Consider the following 22,914-nt stretch of genomic DNA (forward strand, 5'->3'; position numbering starts at 1 on the left):
ACTGCACTGGAATGTGTAGGACTTGTAGCAATATGGGCTTTTATGTGACTAAAAAGGCAATATATATTTTAGGAATTTGAACTTGTGCATGTAAGTGCAACTTTGTTAGCAATCAAAAATAAAGAAACTGGTGGCTTGCAAAGAACCAGTGTACTCCAAAATTTGGTTAGCAAACAATAAAATTAAAAATAAGGATATTAAGAATTCTGCAAAAAAATACATGTTATATTTTGATATTCTCAGGAAAATACACATTTACCATGGTCCAATTCTATTTACTATATACTACATTAATAAATAACAACTTCAACTTTTATAAATTTAACTTAAGAGTACATAATTAAAAGAAAAAAAAAAACCTTTAGAAAAGGTTATTCTAGTAAAAGGATTACAAAAAGTTTGGTAACTTGAGATGGTATTCTGGAACGTATGCTACTAGTTCCAATATGCAAGCTCCAACTTAACAAATGTTTAAAATATTTGAGTTTTTAAAACAGTGCCAAAATAAACCACATCTTTTCTAGAGATGACATATTTAGCTAAGCATGAGCAATATAAATCTTTCAACCATTCCATGTATTTGTTTAAAAGCCTCAGAAACCACGTGCACTTCTAATAAAACCTGAACAAAATGTTGAAATGAACTGGAGCCTACCCGTTCACTTGTAAATCAATTTTTTAAAAAGGCAAATGTATTTATGTGCATATACTTACCTGCATAGTTATATCATGTATATAGATAATGATGGAATGGAAAAGTAGTTGTAAATAAGAGTTATCAACAACCTAATAGTGTCTGGTGAAAAAAGTGGCTTAGTTTAATTTACTAATATTATTATATGATTGTTGATTGGGTCAAAAGAAAAAAAAAACCAGATGTGAAAGGCCTTTCTAATTCGTCAGGTGCCACATGTTTGTATTATGTTTTCTGCCTTTCCTCTAAGCTACTTATTTTTACAAGGAGAAGTGAATTCTCATGTAACTGTAGTTTAATATAGTATTTAAAACAAACTCAGGGCAACACCTCTGGCCAGTGTAGAATACTTTGGAAGTTGTATTGTTATTGAATATATATATAACTGATTTTCAGTGAGCAAGGTTATTCCTTTTAAATGCAAGAAATCAATTAATGATAATATTTGACTGTATAATTAACATTTGTAATTTTGTAGCCAGCTCATTTCGAGGATGATATTTTGGGGAGATTACCTATCTAAGGCAATAGTAGGTGACACAGGGCTGTTATATATTTATTATTGTATATCAAATTCTATAAATGTTATACATATTGATTACAGGACTTGGTTGTCCGATTTAAGGATGGAAAGAGATGTCTGGAAATTATAAAATGTCAAAATTTATGCTACACTTTGTGTTTATAAAACCCAAGCAAATGGACTTGTTTTTTCTTCTGGATTAGATTGAAATTCAAGTTTGCTTGTGATTTATTTGAAAAGGATTCATGAATGTACTATATTGCAACAAGAACTATTTCTCTCCACTTACCTGTATAGCTTCAAAGGTGCTGTTCTTCCATATAGGGTGTTTGAATCAGAGTCCAGAGGAGACTCCGTGATTAATTATTCCATATTTCTGTATTTATATAGTTCCTAGTCTATGGGAGGCTCTACTTCTCTTCAGCACGATGGAGTATGTCCAGTTTAGTTTACTTTTAACCCCTGTTGTTCTCTGTTCATTATTCTACAAAAAGATCACTTAAAGCAGTCAACACAAGTAAATTATCAAATTGATGTCAAAGGAAACACTCCAACTGCAGGTTAATTTATTGGATGTAAAAAAGCAGAAATAGAGTTTGTTAACATGATTTTGTCACCCATGAGAAGCACCTTACATTTTCTTGCAGAGTGAAAAACTTCAAATGGATGATTTCCAGTAATGAAGGGGAAAAAAGTATGATCAATTATTTAATACTGCTCCTGAAAGTAGACAATGGCAGGTAATTCATCTCAGGTTTAAAGGTGAATTAGAAAAATTATACTGACTTAGAAAAATTTCATTTATTTATAAACTTTTCACTAACTCGGTCTCTTCACATCTATTTGTCCTGTTCTAAGGACAGCCATTTTCTATTGGTCTCTCATCTATTCAATTGAAAAAATATGTTTTCCTGTAGTTAAGAAATCTTAGTTTTATTCATAATTTCATGATTAGTGATTGCTATGCTGTAACTATTCTATCTCTTGCATAAAAGCAACACCAAATAAATGGGGTGTGTTAAATTGCATACATTGCAGATTTAGTTTTTCACCAAGTCTTCCTATTTTTACATTATAATTTTATTTTATATTATATATTACATTCCTCACAACAAAAATTTAAAGGGCACTATAAGTCAAGATAATGAAAAAGAATACTTAGCTTGTTTGATGACCTCTTCCCTTTTAGGATTCAGACATGCTGGAACATGCTAACTGGCAATTTCTACAACTTAAAGTTCAGATAATTATTCAGATCCAATGTAAAAAAAATACTGACTACATGAATTTAGAAGTACATCATAACAATATCTTCTTTTTATTGAAAAGTCTGTATTATTTGCAATGAGACAAAAATCATGCATGATCAGTACTAAATATACTGCAATGTACTAAACTCTCATTAAAGCAAATTATATTTAATGCTTAGCATCTACACCTCATGTACTTTAATAATAACAAAGATTACATGGAGGCATTGAAGGAAAACTACAAATTGTTAAGTCTGAGCCTCTCTCATAAGTTAAGAAGTAAACTCTATGTGGAAAATGTATGTCTCTGAAGTTCTGACCTAACACAGTGGATTAAGGTTTAGATAATATTTACTTTGCTGCATTTTCATTCAGAAAGGGCCATATGTGAAGATACGACCCTGATCAATTTTACTATACCTAAAATAGTCTATCAGTAAAAAGATTTATGTTATATACTTTGAGATATAAAATAGTTACCGAATTAGTTACAACTTTAGAGCTACCCAACTGGTAAAAGTCTATAGCTAACACATTTGGATAAGTAACTCAAGTCAGCAGCAAAGTGGTTAAACATTTGTGATTTGATTTTATCTCAGCTTGGAATGTGGTTGGAGTGTCCCACTTCTAACAACTGTTTGCTAAGTTAAGGCTTTAGTGTTTACACAGTGTTGAATGAAGCAGCCTGGTCACCAGATGTGATCGCTTCCCCAGACTGTCGTTTTTCAGTCAGATCACTGTCCTCATGGTCCCTGTTCCAACCTTCTTCCTCAGGACGTCCACCAGCCTTTCCAATCTGAGTTGGGGGCAGGGAGGGAAGAGAATATAAAAAGTGTAATTACTGTCAGAATGTTTAGGCTGAAAAAGGACAGTATTTGCCTGTGACCAAACAGTCCTGGTAGTCAGGTTAAACAAAGCATTACTGTAAGCAAGCACACAGTGCAGAGTGCCAAGGATTTGAGGTTAAAAAAAGCACCATCACAAACTTTATCCCAGATACTCAGATTATGTCAGCATTAGGTGCTGTATGAAAAATAAGATACTCATTTCAATACATTTACCTACTTGTATTAAGGTTGTGAATAAATCAGTTACCATGCGATACCACAATGGCATATTAATTGTACAACAGTTTCAAACTGATTTTTACCTAAGAAATACATTTCAATACAGAAATATGAGCAATCTTACACCTTTACTTTGCTAAATAAGTGACACTTTGGTATATTGTATGTTTGTACATTATATCTTAAGTCATTAAATTTCCTTTTTTATATTTTCATATGTTCACACAATGAGAATGAAGCCTGAATATAGGTGGTGATGGGAAAAACTTCATGTGTCAGTGGCATGAAAATAATTTAAATGTGTACAAATAATAACAGACTTCCCGTATAACCTAAAAAAAATATGTTTCTATTTCTGAGCGGTACAAATAGGTTAGGAATGAGTATGCTTTTAGTCAAAGAACTGATCTTTTAGTTGATTAACTCACCAAGCACACTGAAAACAGAGTCAAAAGTTCAGAAGTCCATTCTGCAGTGTGCTTAGCATTCTCTATGGGAGGGAGACAGTCACATGGATCAGGGAGAAATTTGTTTGACAAAAAGTGATGGAATCAGACTATTGATTGTTTTTTCTTTTTCTTTTCCTTACTAGAAGCATTAAACCTCAACCAAAAATCTTGCTTGATGTTACAGAAATCTTCCTTAAAAGTGAATATCATGCCCAGCAGTTTCCATATACACAATCTTCCCTCCCTCAAGGCTGGGGAGTAACACAGCCCTGTCTGCTCTAGCTTGCCTCATTTATATGGATCCATGCATGAGGGGCCTTTGAAAATAAACACAGCTCGGAGGTAGACACAGAACGAATGAGGATATTCTGAGAGCCATACACCCTGGTTACATGGACTAAACCACGGTAGACAACACTGTAAACCAGTTCAAGTTTATGGCAAGATTCTGCATGCATCAAGAGTTTTGTTAAAGAGTGATATGAAATAAAACAACTCGGTGCATCAAATAGCTTTGCTTTGAGGACTATAGTAGTGACCTTAGAGAAAAGGCAAATCTCACCTCAGTTTACAAGTACAGATTTCTCAAATATAAATTATAGGTTAAGTGTAGTATATTCACCAAAACAGTTTTACACGTGTACAAACACGTGAACTGGAACACTCACAGGATAATTCACTATATTCACAGATTGATGTTAGTTGGGCTTTTCCTTGTGATTAGAAACTAGCACTATCTATTCACTACGAATAGTATGATTCATAGCACTACAAGAATCCTTTAAGGCAAAGTTTCACAAATTTAAACAGTGGAAGAAGAGGAAGACAAAGATCAGTTTGATATATATATATTTTTTACATTGCAACTTAAACATTTTAATTAACAGCACTTTGAGTACTGTTTAGTAATTTCAGATCCTAGGTCTTAATATTTTTTTGGTTTCAAGTTTCTTTTATATTTAACTTTTTATTTGTATATTCTTTACAACAGATGTAGTCCCCCATAGAATTCTCACCACCAATGCACCATCACCTTAGCCCCTTATGCTCTTCTGGCTCTCATTTTGTACCCTCTTCTCCCCCTCCCCTGTAGAATGTCTCTGATTTATAGTTGTCTGATTGTTTGTTTAGTTTTGTTGTATTTTTAAATTGTTATTGTTTTCCCTGACCCCTTATTTGGTTTGCCTATATTACTTCTATAAGTGAAATAATCTGGTATTTTTATTTGGTTTGCCTATATTACTTCTATAAGTGAAATCATCTGATATTTTTCTTTTTCTCTGACTTCTTTCACTGAGCACCAGCCCTTCTAAGTCCATACATGTTGCTGCGAACGGCATCAGATTATCTTTTTTTTCTCTGAATCGTATTCAATTATGTATATGTACCACAACATCTTGATCCAGTCGTCTATTAATATGAAATTTTACATGTATTGTTAAAATATGAAAGAAGCTTGAGTTAAGTTATAACAAATGGCTCCCAGAGGAAATATTAATAAACTGGAAACATTTCAGTGTACATATTGTGAAAGTCTGAAAATATTAACTTCAAGTTTGTTAAATATATCCTTTGACACTGTATCATTAAAAAGCTTTCTTGTAAAAGTAAGCTCTATTCCACTTACTACCACTACAAATTCAGAATTAATGGAATCTCAAATTATTGAGATGAATCTGTGTTGTGCTTTCTTTTAATTTCTCCTCATCTTACTTTTGTTTTCATTCAAGACATTAAGACAGCCTTCAATTTAAAACTCATCTTACTAAGGTAAGAGGTTAGGAGGAAATACTTAAATATCATGTTTTGCAATGTCTCTTCTATATTTCAACAATTACTAGATCAACCACATTCTCAGTTTATCCAAGTTGAATGATTTATGAAAATTTGATCTCAGAAATGAGAAAAATGTCAATTACTTAGTTTTGTAAAAGCTTACTGATTTCTGAAACACAATGAAGCACCTATTCCTTCCTGTAAGGAATGGAATACACCTGCCAAACCTGGGCTGTGCCAACAGGAAGGTAGCTGTGTATGTCTGTTGAAGCACCTTGCAGGATTTGCCTGGAGGCCATTTCTTACTGTCCAAATAAACAATATCCTTTAAAAAAATTATGTAGCTCACTAAAATAGGCTCCAACTGCTTTACATATTGCCCAACAGTAACTTCCCAAGGGCTTCGTGAATAGGAAAGGGCTAGAGCTAGGATTAGGATTTCTCCATTTTAAATGTGAATAGACTGAAGCGGACAAATAAACCCTTATATAAGGTTTTGAGGTAAAAGAGTGACAAATATCAGTTCAATGTCTACTAGGTTTTGTGTTACTAGAGAGCGACACACTTCAAATTATAGGTTAATGGACTTTTTATCTTAATTGGATTGTTAAATTTTTTCCTCAAGTTTTCACTCCAGTTATACTGGGAAATTATTTCTGGTGTGTTTCATCTGCCATTTCAGTTAACATATTTAAGAAAGTAAACTGAAAACACTGTGTAAAAGAAGAAAATAGTAGTTTATACTATGATGTTTATATAAACTTGAAAAAATAGTTATATTTTAGAAAGAAATTCTTTTTTCCAATTAACATTATTTTTATATTTTCTATATAGCTATATAATATGTATTCACTAAAATACATGATTTTCTACCAAGTATGTGAGCCATAAGTTATTTATCAATTTTCCCAATTGCTTTTTACTTACATTTTTTTTCATTTTTAATGAATATTGGGATACTTTTGACAGGCAAATACAAATGAATACTATGTACCAGGAACAAGAGAATTATACACATATTTAATTTTTATGAGAAGTCCATGAAGTAGTGTTATCATTAGAAGACAAAATGAAAGCATAGAAGGGCTAATTTAATCAAGGCCATACTGCTCATAACTTTCAGGGTTGTGATAACAACACTAGTTCTGATTCAACATCCCAGATTTTTCCATTGTCCTATACTGATTCCAAAAGTACTTCAACTTTTAAGGCTAATTTCTGGAGTTTTTTATAAAAAAAAATTATGGGTTTTCAAATGCTCAGAAGTAGATGGCTGGATTAAAAAGACATGGTACACATACACAATGGAATATTACTCAGCAATAAAAAAGATAAGTTCATGCCCTTTGCAGCAACATGGATGGAGCTGGAAGGGATCATGCTTAGTGAAATAAGCCAGAAAGAAAAGGCAAAATACTGGATAGTTTCACTCGTAGCAGGAGCATAAAGGATCAGGGGTAAAGTAAATAATAATAATGAACAACTACATACCAGAGGCATTTTATGGGGGTGGGACAGGAAATGAGAAAAAAAAGGGTAGGAGGGAAGGGGGTGGGAGGGAATTGGTGATGGGAAGTCCATGGGGATTACAACTGAGATGAAAAAGGCACAAAATGATGTAAAAATTAACTATTATTTTAAAAAAAGTACCATATTATTTAAAAAAAAAACATTTTGTGGGTTTCAATTACACCCAATGACTAGATAATTTGTCTTTTTTTGCAAAATAATAGGAAGGACTTAACAAAAGTTCTTTGCCATCAACTGAATAGTATCAAACTAAAAAGCACTAGAGGTTTTATTTTTGGAAGTAATTTTGGTATATGTTGACATGAGACTATAATTCTGACTGGTTCAACAAATTCTTTCCAGAAAAAGCTTGAGGTATGCCCTATCGAATACACTTTGCTTTCAATTTTTTTTTTCCCCAAGGAAAAAAACCAAGGAAATCCAGTAGAGATGATTCACATTCTTTCATCATAGGGGAAAGAAAAAGCCACCAAAAAAGATGCATTAGGCTCTGTATGGAAGAAGTTAACTGATAGCGTGCCTACTGTCCATACATAAATTATAATAAAATAAAAAGTTCTCACTTAGCTTAGGCACAATTATGTAACTGAAAGATCCAAACTTAGTTATAGATTCTATAAAGTCTACACAAGCACACATTTATGAATATAAAAACACATATCCTTATATGAAAATATGAACACATTCATGTATGCTTACAAAAGCACATGTAAAAATAAGAGAATCTATGAGGAAAGAATGAAATTGACAAGGAAAAAGAGACTGTATTTGAAACAGAATAGAGAAACTTTGTGAGTCAAAAGCTGATGCTAGTAGAAGTGAGAATGGGTTGAAAAGTCATGGTGTTGAATGGAGTCACAGAAATTGGTGGAGAACAGCTAGGTTGGGAAATTGATAATAACAATCAAAATTATTTTAATAAGAAATCTGCCTCCTTGGAGCTTCCACTCATTGGCTTTGACCTACTCTTTAAATCATTATCTACTTGATTTCCTGTATTAGGTGCTGTCAAAAAGATAAGAAAGCTGTCAAATCTTTATTATTTTATTTGTTCTAGGCTAATAGTCTTAAACAGTTTTGACATCAGTTAACAGCTGCCCTTGTGATTAGTTGTTCTTTTTTGTATAAAAAGGTTGAGCCTAACATAATAATCATTATATGATCACTGCAATCATAAAAAAATGGGACTGATAAATCCCTTGATCTGGATTGCTACTTCTATTTTAATGCTACCATGTTTCACTATAGAATACACTGGGCTTTGGGGCAAATGACTCTACCCATAATAGGAGAGATAAGACAAACCAAGTTTCTCCTATTTTGGACATATACAATTACTATGTCTGTATCAGTTATTTATTGCCACATAATAAACCAAAACTCAGTGACTTAAAACTGCAGTTAATTAATTAAATCATGCAAATGAATTTTGTGCAGCTGGGCAGTTCTGCTTGCCTTGCCTGGAATCTCTCATCAATCTCCTGTCAACTGGGGCTGGGCATTCATATGCCTGGCAGTTGGTACTGATTTCTGACTTGGATTCTCTACATGGTCTAGTCTTAATAGGGTGATCACAAGTCAGCAATATTGGAATCAGCAAGGCCTTAAAAATTGTCTACTGTGTCCCTTAACTTATTGGTCAAAGGTCTCACAGCTCGGCATAGATTCCAAATACAGAGAAATGGATTCCATCTTTAGGAAGCAGCAGGAACAAGAATACTGTAGTTAATTTTTTTATGCCACAGTACTGATCTTAAATGTAAAATATTACCTTTATCATTGACAAATTTTGTCTTGGAAATTTAAGTCATATCCCCAGCAATAATAATTTTTGGCATCCTGAGTTTATCCATCTCTTCTTCATATGCTTATAGGCATGCCTTTCACATTTTTAACTTAAGGATTAAAAAAAATGATAAGCAGAAAAGAACCAAAGGTAAAGGACTAAGACAAACTCTTAGGATTGTAATATATATCCCTATTCAATTAGTTGTGAATTCTCTGAATTGTGCAAATATTTTTTAATCTTGTCCATAAGATCTTTTGAGATACTTTATCAAAAATGACTGCTAAAATCAAGAGATACTAGAGTTCTTCTTACTTACTTATAAATTATAGAGGCTAATTCCTGAATTGTAACTAGGCCCAGAAAGCCTAATATGTGGTTAAGTAGGATCAGCTTGGCTGCCAGAGCACATCAAGTTTTGAGTGGGTAGACAAGTTCTGATTAGGTGGGTTGCAACAAAGGTAACTGAACTGGCTGTGGGATGCCATCCAAACACACTGTTAACTATTTCAATTGGAGTATCTAATGGGCTTAATTTGGCCTTTTACAGATCTAATCTGATATTCTTGGCACGGAAAAAGAATATTCTAGATAGTGATGATACTGTCAAATATGGCATTTGTACACCATAGCTTCTGAAGTTGTGATCATGCCTAGGATGGTTCATAGTATATATCCTTTATTTTCAAATTTAATTTTAATGGTTAGTCTGTTTTCCAATATTCAACATATACTCACTAAAACATTAAATTAAAAAGTCCACAAATAGTTATTTATCAAAACTAAATAATAATCCAGAATGTTAGGGTGACATTATGCATTTTGCCTTACTGAAAAAAGACATCAACATTTTAAAATGAACAGGTTCACTATTAAATGTATAGGGACTTATCCATTTCATAAAATTTGAAGCCTAAGACATTTTTTGCATTAACATTAGGGAACTCAAAGCTAATAGATTGTGGGTAATTTAGACATACTTTAACTAAAATTAGATATTATAACAATAATAGATTAAGATTTCAACACTAATTTACTAGAGAAAATATGGAAAAATTGGTACAGCATTATAGAATGTATAAAGTCAAAATAATTCTCCAATGTTAATTTCTGATGGAAAAAGTGGATATAGGACAATTATGTATGATGCAGATTCATATAAAATATTTTGAAGTGTAACTCACAAATATTGTTAGTAGAGGATAGGGACAGTCTTTTATGACTGTCATGAGATTTGACAATATCCTCCAGTACTGAAATTTTGGTAAATATGCAGTCTGCATAGGTTGGAGCATAGTACATGCCTGGGTTTTGTTTAAATAATCAGTAAAAAAAACAAGACCCTACTTTCTACAAAAGCATTATGTTCTCAGCTCTAACTTTTGATCTAAAAATAGTAATTTTCACATAATACTATAAAGATCACAAAATTATGATTCTTGAAATGATTTAGGATCATGTCTTCCTTAAACCTCATATAAAATGGGCCCCCATAATATTGTTGTCTTTGGGTTTGCCACTGGAGCAGAAGTATGAAAGTAGAAAAAATCAAAGACCTATGCTTAAAATAGTGATAATGGTAATGATATTTACTAAAATTGAATCCATATATCCATAGAGGAATTTAGGGAAAAACAAAACCAAAAAAAAAAAAAACAAAAAAAAAAACAAAGCAAATGTTGAACAGGAATTTGCATAACACTTCTCTCACTTCCCATCATAATTTCTTATCATTACCTATAACTTGCCTTGAAAATACTTTTTTATACTAATGTTATAACTGAAGGGATTATCGAGTATATCTTCAATTTATTATAAAACAAAGTTTTAACTAAATCTGTGAATTTATTAATATATATGTATAATAAGAACTGCAGTATCTTTTAAATGACACCATTATGTGAACCTACATATAAGATTTTTCCTATTTGTAGTCAATTGGTATTTTTGGCTAGATCTATTTTTTTCAAAAGAAAAAAATTAGGTACATGATGAACTTTCTAAAATTTCCACCCCCTCTTTTTTTTTTTATTACAAAAGTTTATTTTTACATCATTTTGCACATTTTTTTTTTATCTCAATTGTAATCCCCTCAGGTTTCCCATCACCAAGTCACCCGTGTGCCATCACCATAATCCTGTGCATTCCCCCCTCCCCCATTTTTGATCCCATTTCCCACTCCGCCCCCACAGAATTTCTCTGGTATATGGTTGTTCATTATTTTTGTTATTTTCTCGCCTGGTCCATTATACTCCTGCTATGAGTGAAACCACCTGGTATTTTTCTTTCTCTTTCTGGCTTATCTCACTAAGCATGATCTTTTCCAGCTCCATCCAAGTTGCTGCAAAAGACATGTGTTTCTCTTTTTTGGTTGCTGAGTAATATTCCATTGTATATATGTACTACATCTTTTATATCCAGTCATCTATTTTTGGGCATTTGGGCTGCTTCCATGTTTTTCCAATTGTAAATAAAGCAGCAATAAACATGGTTCCCCCCCCCCTCTTATGAAAGATTTATTTATTTATACATACAAGAGCTGGGGTGTAGGGGAAGAGAGGATTCACGAGAGACAGAGTGGGGAGCAGAATAGGCAGACAAAGAGAAATACACTGCTGAGGGGAGTAATGGGCTAGATATGAGAGGTCTGCAGAGCTATGTGGGTGAGGTCCCTGGCTGGGGATCGAACTTCTGATGCAGTGGCTGCAGATAGCTTCATAGTGCTGAGGCTTAACCCTTGGGTTAGTTTTAATGTATTATACCTAACTGCTCACTAGTTTGTTGATTTTTACCACAAAGTTCAAGTTATGAAATCTAATTAAATTCTTTATCTAAAATGACTTTGCTGTCTAAAAAAATATTTTGGCTTGCTAGGAAAAAGGTACAAAAAATAAGGATAGATTAATTTAGTCCTTCAGCAAAATTATATCACTCAAACATAAAGCAATAAACCTGGATTTATTCTTGATGTCAAACAGAATATATGTATATTCTTAGGTAGCTATATGACATTCCTTAGTCAACACTTATATCTGTCTTTTTCAGTAGACAAGACACTGAAAATATTACCTGTATTTTAAATAAAGAATAACATTTGCAATCATCAATGTAACGAAAAATTATGCTTACCAATTGATTGTAATATTATTAGCATCAAACATGTAAAGCTTTACATTCTTTACTTTTGTTTCCCTTCATTTAAAAATAGAACATGAAAAGATGGAGTAACTTAATCCATTCTTTAAGTATCTCTAAGATAACTTTGTCAAGTTTTGGATTTTAAAATAATAACTGTGGTGTAATTTTATCCAGGGCTTAATTAAGACTTTGTTAGTAAATGAGATGTCTAGACAGAACTGCTGGATTCCAATTACTCTATGGCAGCACGGTACAGTGGATGATACTATTAGGAAAGTGCTTACAGAAGATAATGGAGTTATTTTGCTTAAGCCCCTAACTTAGAGTCATAAAGTGATTGAGATAATAGGATGAATTAAGATCAAGTGACAATTTCATTGGGCTTTTTTTTTTTTTTAAATCTATTAGAGGATATTTCAATCGTGAAAATTCCCAAGAAAGCCCAACACCAGTAACAGTAACAAGCCCAAGGGTCACCATGAGGACAGGGACAATGTGTAATTATTTTCCATGTGGGCAAGTATTTTGTTCATCATTGTACAAATGGTAAGCAGCAAAACAGGCTTTTCAAAACTAAAAGTATATTATTTATATGTTTACGAATAAATATTTTGTATATACACACAGAATAAGGATTAATTTCACTTTGTTTTCAATTCTAAAATAATGGATTGAAATTTAGGTAATGTGATAATTTATTGATTCTAAAAAACAGTAACTTATGAGGAGAAAAAAAAAAAGAAACATACCAAGGAGTAGTTTCCAAGGGTGTGGATTATTTATGCATCTTTTATGGGAACAACATCAGGGGAAATACAAAAAACAGGTACATGATAGAATAGAGGAAAAAAATAAATTGTTAACAAGATCAACTATATTAACTATTCTATTAAAAACTCTTTTGATTTCTAAGAATTGAAGCAAAGTATGTTAGTGTAATTATTTAAAAGGATGCAGATTACTGCAAAAGTTCCTTTTCTTTTCCTTATTCTTGCTTTAGTATTTTATCTATGCTTCCCAGTTTTTAGCACAATCCATGTAAACATCTGCTTAAATTACATATGAAGGCACATGTAGGAAAATTTTATTTCTTTTAGAATGAAAGGGACTGCTTATTAGTTTCATATCACTGTTCTCTTGAAAATATCAGTAACATTATTTTCAGTGTCTTCTGCTACAAATTAAGTGGTAAGTCATCTTTTTCTAAAACACTATTGTCTTTTAAAAAATTTTTTCCTGGTGGGCATTGATTAAGATATAGTAAATTCTCATTTGAATTATTAAATTAATAGGTGGTCACTGCTTCTTTCCAGCAGTTTAAAATTATATATTATTAAACCTAGACATTTCATATAATTATGTATGTTTTAAATAGGAAAATAAGTAAGGGAAACCCATCTTTCTAAAACACCCAACTTAGTTAAGTAACATAACCATGAAAGGTAAGATTTTTCTGGAAAGCTTATGACACATACTAGTTATAGATATGCATTATTTAATTAAATTGTCAACATAGTATATGAAGGGGAAAATGTGACAAAAACCTATGCCACAGGTGTAAAAGAATGGATCAGGCTTATATTTATATTTAAAAAACTGTATGTGTCCAATGAATAGGTACACAAAATTTGTATTATGGAGACAGGGTATTCTGGAGGCACAAAGATCACCATTTCTGATTAGGTTTTATTTCTTTCTGATTTCTGATTTTTATATGCCATATGTAAATTTAATTTTCATTTTTAATATACACTTACTTCAAAGTTAATACTTTCAAGTACCATGGAAGGCTTGAAATTAAATCACATACATCTTTCTTTTATGTGTTAATGTGTTAATGAAAGAGTTTAATAGGCTTTACTCATAGTATCTAGGTTATTCATGGTATTAAATTAGTGACAAAGGACACTAAGTGACTCTTGAATTGACAGGGCATTATAGCAATCAGGGAGTGACAGATCATCTTAAACATAAACTATACTTGTTCAAATTTATTTACAGTGATTAGTTTATTCATTGAGATGTATTTTTCATATGATTTCCTGTAGACTTAACAGTATTTGCTGTTAACATTGGATATGGATTTTTAGATTCTAGAAACTGTCTTACATTTTGCAGCAGATAGTAAATATGATCTCATATGCATACATACACATATATATGCATATATATATATGAGAATTTTAGAGGATAATTTGTAAAGCTAGTGAAAACTATTCTTTCATTTTAATTGACAGAACAATTGCCATCTAGTTGTGAAGAGAAGCATTTCACACAGAGTTCCTTATAACACTGAAAAAATCCTAGTAAAGGTTTTTAAATATTCTGTAAATCATTATAATTTATTGTTACCCTTAAATTTGCTTAGGTTTGGGTAATATTGTAGAATTTATACCCTCTAGTTTATATTTTGCTAACTAAATTTTATAGACACACTTCTTTTGAATAAATCAAGTAGATGATATCAGTGAATAATTGCTGGAGGAAGGACTTCACCTTGATGGTGAAAGAAGAGGTTCCTTGCTTCACTCTCAGTCAAATAGAGAGACACTGTACCCAGAGTCCCCTTTCTTGGAGCACAACCAGAACACCTTTTGGATATTAAAAATGAATATAAGCTGCACACAGGAGTCACAGATGAATTATGCTTCAGTCAGCATAAAGTGAAAAAGAGAAAAATGCATAAAGAGAAAAATGTGTGGAGGCTACTGCCCAGGGACACAGACAGCAGTGCAAAATGATGTGGGACAGACTCCACTAACCATAGGAAAACATGACCTGAGGTGCAAGGATGTTCCATATAGGCTGAGTCCTGGGTAAGAAAAAAATCTCTTTTCTAATATTCTGTGCAAGACACACTCACCACTACTATTCAACATAGTATGGAAGCTCTAGCTAGATCAGTTAAGCACAAAAAGACATATAAATGGAAAAGAAGAATAAAGCTGTCATTATTTGCAAATGAAAGGGCAATATACATAGAAAACCCTAAAGACTTCACTAAGAAACTAGTAGAGTAAAATGACAGGCTATAAATCAGTACATAAAATCAGTTACATTCCTATATACAAACAGTGAACTAGAAGGAAAAGAAATCAAGAAAACAATTCAACTTAAAATCACCCCAAAATAATTAACTAACTAGGTACAAACTTAAAGATGACAGATATGTACAATGCAAACTAGAAAACATTATTAAAAGAAATAGAAGAAAACACAAAGACATGGAAGGTTATTCATGAATTAGATGAATTAACATTGCTAAAATGGCCATCCTACTCAAAGCAATACACAAATTTAAAGCAATCTCTGTCAAAGTTTCAATAGCTTTCTTCAAAGAAATGATTAAACATCACTGAAATTCATGTAGAAGAGAGAAACCCTCAAATAACTGAAGCAATCTTGATAAAAAAGAGGAAGAATTGTGGTAGCATACTCCTAGATTTCAAATTCTACTGCTAAGATATAGTATTCAAAACTACGTATAAGTTATGGGAACAAAAAACAGACACAAAGAGCAAAGGAATAGCAAAGAGCCCAGAAATAAATCCATAATTATATGGAAAATTAATCTATGTCAAAGGAGTCAAAAGTACACATTAGGGGAAAAAAATTCTCTTCAATAAATACTGTTGGGAAAATTTGACAGCTACATACAGAAGAATGAAACTAGATCACCATCTCAGACCTTACACTCAAAATGGATAAAAGACACAGATATAAAATCTGAAACCATAAAATACACGTAGAAAACATAGGCAAAACATTCCACAACATAGTTTTCAGTGATAACTTTGTCACTGGTCTCCAACTGCAAGAGAAATAAAAGATAAAATACTGGGACTACATCATACTAAAAAAACTTCTGCATAGTGAAGTAAACTACTGCTAAGACAAAAGACATCTTACTGAGTGGGAGAAGATATTTGCCCATCACATATCTGACAAGGTATTCACACAACTGAACCAAAAGTAAACAAATAACCCAATTAAAAAAAAAATTGGGCAGGACAGCTAAATACGCACTTGTCCAAAGAAGATACACAGAAGGCCTACAAGCACATGAAAAATGTTCCTCATCACTGTCATCAGGGAAACATAAATCAAAGCCACAATGAAAGAGGTGGAGTTGAGGTGTCAACTCCAAGATGGCCTATATCAAAAAGACCAGACGCAATAATGGTTGGTGACTTTGTGGTGAGAAAGGATCTTTGTTGGGAATGTAGACTTATCTAGACCCTACAGAGAACAGTATGGAGATTTATCAAAATATTGCCCATAGATCTGTCACTCCTGGCTACCTACCCAAAATATGCAAGAACACTAATTTGAAGGGACAGATGCACTGCTATATTCACTGCAGCACTAATTACCACAGCCAGGGAAACAATGAAAGTGCCCAAGGGCAAATAGTACATTAAGAAGATGTGGAACACAACGGAATCCTACTTAGTTATCACATAACATAAAAATGTTGCCATTTGCCACAATAAGCATGGGACTGGAGGTGATAATACCAAGCAACATAAATCAGAAGGAGAAAGAAAAATATGAAGCGATCTCACTCACATGTGTAACATAAGGTAGATGATTATGGGTGCAAATGTGTGGTGGGCATGGTGTGGTAACGCTCATCTAATGTGTTTTGAGCCTATGTCACTAAATCACATATAGTGTTGGTATTGTAAACCAGTATTACCTCAATAAGTTATAATATATTAAAAGAAAGAAACTTCAATTTGTAGCTTCCAAGTGCAACTGGCAATCCTCCCAGTCATTCTATATAAAGGTTTTGAACCTCAATACCTAATGAGTATATTTTAAAAAGCTAGTGAAATATGTTTGCCATGAAAAAAGTAAAGATTTCTCATTTTGATTTTCAGAAATCAGAGTAATCACAGATCAGTTCTATTTTACTGAGAATCAAAGTTGTGCCCCATTAATTGGAATTTTAAAAATTTCAAAGTAACTAATAAGGTAATTATATGAGAATCTTTGATTATTTTTACATTTGTTTCCTTTTTAAATTATGACTATAATTTAAAAGTTTAAAGTTTGCTTTAAACATTTTTTTTAAAAGATTTATTTATTTGTGCATACAGAACTGGGGTGCAGGCCAGAGGCTCAGGGGCAGTGAGAGGCTTCACCAGAGACAGAGTGGGGAGCAGAACAGGCAGATCGAGGAAGTACACTGCTGAGGGGAGCAGCGGGCGGGTCAGGAGAGGTCTGCCACGCCATGTGGTCACCTCCGGGGCAGGCGAGAATCGAACTCATGCGGAATTGGCTTTAGATTCTTAGTGTTGTGCTTTAACCCGCTGCGCCACCAGGGAGGGCCTGCTTTAAACATTTAAAACAATATGAAGAATATAATTTTGAAGCAAAGTACTACTATTCCTCCGAAGATAAACTTTCCTGAACTGCTTGCCATGGTCCTTCTGGATGTCCTCCCATGCTGATGTGTGTCACACACATATTGATTTTAACAAAAAGTAGCTGCTATAAATCTTTTCTAATAGCCCATAGTCACATTTTTTTAAAAACAAAATAATTACAAACATTCTATAGGCTGCTTTCAACCCTTCTATCTGGACTTTTAAATACTCACCTACCAATCTGACAGAGGTAATTCTGTCAAATGTCCCATCTGAGTGACATCACCTGAGGAATGATCTGTTTGCCAGTCAGAGTTTTAGGCCTCCTGCCTTTTGAAGAATGATGCCTCTAGCCACAGCCTTGACATGTGGCCTATCTTTGAGTGGTTTGAGACACAGGTTTTAAGAAAAATCTTTATCATTCAGAATAACTTTGGGCATTCTGACTTTCAGCACTAAACTCCATGGAGAGTTTCATTATGTGGGAAGCAGGGTTAGAGAATGTAAATTGCTATCAGTCCAAAGCAATTCTCAAGGGTATTTCTATTACTCCCAGAGAAGAATCCTTAGAAAACCTTCCCTTCTTTTGCTTTTCAGTTTCTGGAAGCCAGTTTTGATGAATTTTATATCTGTCATTTGATAGTACTGTTCTCAAACTCAACTTAATATTTTTTCCCATAAGTTTGTAAGTTAGGGTTACACAAAAAGAAAATGAAATTAGTTCTTAGCACTGAACTAAAGACATTCTTTTAATGGCACTGTGTTCTTATATCTCTTAGGCAGAAAATCTTAAAATACAGACTTATTTCTTTAGTCACCAAATCAGATTGTTTTTCTCCATAATGTTCTGACATGAATCCTATCCTCCCATTCTCATGCTAACTTACACCAGCCCCCTATATTACAGTGTATGGTTGTTTCCTAGTTGGTACTCATGTCTAACATCAGTCTGCTGCGATAATCTTCCATAGTGCTAAGTGAACCTTATATTCCTAGAATACTGTTTTCAAAACTCTACAGTGCCTTCTTATTCCCTATAGCATGAATTGCAAACAAACTTTTGATGGTTGTCAGTAAATCAACCTCTTCTTTCCTATCTGATGTCATCCCACAGAGACCTCTGCTCCTCCCAGGCTGGCCTCTGGGTTGTCTTTCCTCTTACACTATAGTCATACTTGTTCTGCTTCATTAGTGTTTCTGTTCTCTTTTAGCTCCTTCACTCCTTTCTACTTACTCATATCCTGCCCAATCCACATGATGAGTTCAATTTCCTAAACATCTTCCTTTTCTTTATATTGCCTGCACTAAACAATTAGATTATTGTAATGTATTACTATAATGGTATTAGTAACAGTATTATTCAGTACTGTCTTCTCTTATGAAATAATAAACAAGGTGAAATATGGCTTAGTATACTGATAGAAAATGCCAGATACACTTGAATTCAAGAATTCTACTACAGGAATTTGTATCCTTTCTAAGTATTTAGCTACAAGTATGTTCACTGCAGTAGTATCAGGAAACAAATACTAATGCTACAAATTTCCTGTGGGCTACAGCTATATAGCATACTTTTTTAAAGATTTATTTATTTGTGCATACAGAACTGGAGTACAGGCCAGAGGCTCAGGGGTGGTGAGAGGCTTCACCAGAGACAGAGTGGGGAGCAGAACAGGCAGATCCATGAAGTACACTGCTGAGGGGAGCAGCGGGCGGGTCAGGAGAGGTCTGCCGCGCCATGTGGTCACTTCCGGGGCAGGCAGGGATCGAACTCATGCGGAAGCCACTTTAGATTCTCAGTGCTGTGCTTTAACCCACTGTGCCACCAGGGAGGCCTATATAGCATACTTTTTAATTAAGCCAGCAAATTTTAATTTTTGTGTATCTTGCAAGAATAGTAACAGAGGAAAAAAAACCCCAAATATGTTGCTATTCCTCTGCATACAATGTTCTGTATTTCTCACTAAATATACGTATGTCCCCCACCAAAATAAAAGATTTTTAATTCCATATAGTAAATAGCCAGACTAAGGAAGCTTTTTTGTCTCCATGCTTACTATGAAACATTGAGGAGCAAAGGTATTGCCAGCTAGAAAGAAACAAGATGAAATGGTTCATCTTAGTCATAATCACAACCGTTTTTGCCAAAAAGCTTCTGTAGGGAGCATGCTTCTAATGCTATGTACATATACCCAAAGAATTAACTCAACCACATTAACCTGTCAAAGGTGCTCATCCACTATTTTGACATGCTTACTGAGAACAGAGAATTACTTACTTACTATCCTCAAAGCAAGCTATTAACTCCTGTCTAAACTTTTTGAATTTGAGCTATCACAGGGCAGTTCTTTGATGGGACGCATACTCTGCCTTTTTCAGTTGCACATCATTCTGCTTCGTGTCACATCACTGCCCATGTCTTTGAAAACTACACATAATTTTGCAAGTAAAAACATTTTGAAAAAAAAGCTTCATAAATCCTTCTACATTAAGAAATACATTCAAATTAAGTTTGAGCTATTACTATATACTCATATATACAGTTGTTACATTTTGATCATTCTTATCATGGAAAGTATTTATTACAATGTCCTAGAGGACAAAAAGAAATACTGCGTATTTATAAACTATAAAAAAAAACCCAGAACCATCTCACTCCCTTTCCCATACACCTGAACAGAATAAAAAAAACCTGCAATTCTTCAATAGCATCTCAACAAAATACCTGTTATTCCAAGTAATAAAAAACAAATACTTTTGCCAACAATTCTAAATACTTTTTAGCTCAACAATTCCACTTCTAGGAACCTGTGCCCCCTATAATAATTATAGAATGTGCAAATATTTACTTGCAATATACTCACTGTAACCTGTTTATAATTAAATAGTAACAATAAATTCACTAAGTTGTGAACTTATAATCATGCAATGGATTTAAAGCCATTTAAATTATTTTGTAAAAGACCGAAGTACACAGTGGTTTCCCCTTGAGAAGGAAGGTTTTAAGATAAGGTTTCCCCTTATCTTAATATGTTCCATATTGTGGTTAAAAAGCATTTTTTAAATGATTACTCTTTCAAAAGATGCTATTTAGTACTTCTTTCAATACACAAGTGAACATAATAAAGTGAACAGGAGGGCATTTATAAATGGAAAAAAATCACGACTTCTATCATTCCTCTGCCATCATCACTAATTTTTTTTCCTGAACTCGCTACAGGTGAGGGGATCCTACGAGGCAGACAGAGGTGATGAGAATTAATAGTTACATGTGATTTCTATTCAGTATCGGTATTATGCAAGTTTAATAACTTAATTAATATAAGTTTCCCAGGCAAATAAATTGAGGGGGCAGAGTGGACAGAATGATGTTTTTAACATCATAAATTCAGGGTCTGTAATTCTGCTAGTTAAGTATTTAAAATATTTTCAAAAAATATTTGAAGCAAAAGAGACAGATTTCCTTACAGTCACGGCTATCTCAGGTACTCTCCTTTAATCTTCCACACCCAAATGAAGTCAACCCAGCATCCAAGAGTTCAAACCTCTCATTGTGTTTTGATCCTGTTTGTTCTATCCTTGCAGGATATTTGCTTTGGAAGAGGAGATTTATGGCTGAAGAACTATGACTAAATAGCTTATTTGCTAAGATAAACCAACCTGAATTACTACTAAGGTATGAAAACTATTACCCACTGGGGCTACCAAATTAATGAAAACAATTCTTTGTTTAAAAGAAAAAAATGTACACAAAAATCAAGCTTACAAACAGTTCTAATGCTTTTGCTTTTTCTAGGCAGGTAATCATAATTAGTACTAATAAAAACCTCAAATAAACAACTCAAGAGAAGGCAAACTGTACTGGATTATCATTAAGTATCCTAACAAATAAACTTGATATTGCAAAAGAAAAACTTGTGTTAAAAATAAGCAAAATTCAATGGGAGTACATGTTCACAGTATGCATAATAAACAGCTAATTTATTTACTATCCAAAGGATTCTTACATATTTATTATAATTGATTAATACTGTAATATAAAACTGGGAAATGTTTATGGACAAGTGACTCATATAATAGAAAAGAAACACCCAAAATAGAAATATAAAAAATTATTCATAATGAAAGTGAATCACATTAAAATAAGGTAATTTTTCATTTTCAGTTACGAATTTTTAAAAGAACACTTTGGCATTTAGAATAAAAAGGTTCACATTTTTCAACCTTAAAATTTTCATTTTTAGGAATTTATTTAGTAACACAATTGAAAGAACTATATAGAAATACTTCAGAAAGATTGTTCATTTGTGGCATTATTTGTAACAGCAAATAAAAAAAAAACTCAAAAGACCCCAATTCTTCTCTCACAGAGCTTGTACTTCAGTTGATCAAAGATCTATATATATTTTAAGATTCAAGTTATAATTTTAAAATGTTTTCCTACTGTTTGTACTTATATTTCTGAAAGTTAAGTAAGAAAATTAATTTTAGAAACTGAATTTGCACAGTTTAATTTTTAAGTAACTATCAAGATATCCACATCTGCCTTTACCTTTCTTGGGCACATCAGTATAAATCCTTATTCATGAGTTGGCAAAATGCTTAAAACAGTTGACCACACTCACAGAATTTTAATAAAAGAGATTTTAGGGAGGTCCAAACAGTTTGAACATGGGCTCCAACAAGAACATGATTCTCTAAGGTAATTTGCTTCTACAGTTTGTCCTCTTCTTCTGGCGATCATCCCTCAAAACACAGGTACATAGGTAGTCTGTAAATACTGATACAAGAATCCCTTTTCCAGAGAAAATCATAAATCACTCTTCTCTTTTAAGAACCCCCTTTGGTATGGCATTTGACTTTTTTTTTTTTTTTTACACAGCACAACTAACAGCTGGGCATGCACCTCACTAATTACAAAAATTAAACAACTTGTGAGATCCCAGAGAAAAACTTTAATAACAATGGATTAAAGTTTTGGGGAAATATTCAAATATAAAAATCTTCCACTTGTGATAAATCACTCATATTAAATTCAACCTAATCCATTAAGTTACTGCATCATCTGGCCATTATAAAGCAGCATCTATACAACAACTACCTTGACCAGAGGCTTGAACAAATATTTAATATTTAATAAAGTTATTAAAATCCTATTTAAAAGCATTTATCACTCTTGTGATTCTTTGATATGCCATACTTTTTTTTTTTTTTAGATTTATTTATTTGTACAGAACTGGGGTACAGGCAAGAGATGCAGAGGGTGAGAGGATTCACCAGAGACAGAATGGGGAGCAGAACAGGCAGATCGAGGAAGTACACTGCTGAG

The 22,914-nt window shown here is 33.0% G+C and overlaps 1 protein-coding gene across 4 annotated transcripts in view; it reads right to left on the bottom strand.

Annotated features, from left to right (window-relative positions):
- Positions 1–2,513: 2,513 nt before the first annotated feature.
- Positions 2,514–22,914, bottom strand: part of MIPOL1 (mirror-image polydactyly 1) — a 245,081-nt gene continuing 224,680 nt past the window's right edge. For all 4 annotated transcript variants that reach the window (XM_012724721.1, XM_012724723.1, XM_012724722.1 and 1 more), the window contains one exon: positions 2,514–3,263. In XM_012724721.1, the coding sequence (XP_012580175.1) occupies positions 3,197–3,263 (67 nt within the window). In that variant the 3' untranslated portion in view covers positions 2,514–3,196. The remainder of the gene's footprint in view (positions 3,264–22,914) is intronic.

Source organism: Condylura cristata, unplaced genomic scaffold, assembly GCF_000260355.1.
Source record: "Condylura cristata isolate star-nosed mole 26May11 unplaced genomic scaffold, ConCri1.0 scaffold00013, whole genome shotgun sequence".
NCBI lineage: Eukaryota > Metazoa > Chordata > Mammalia > Eulipotyphla > Talpidae > Condylura > Condylura cristata.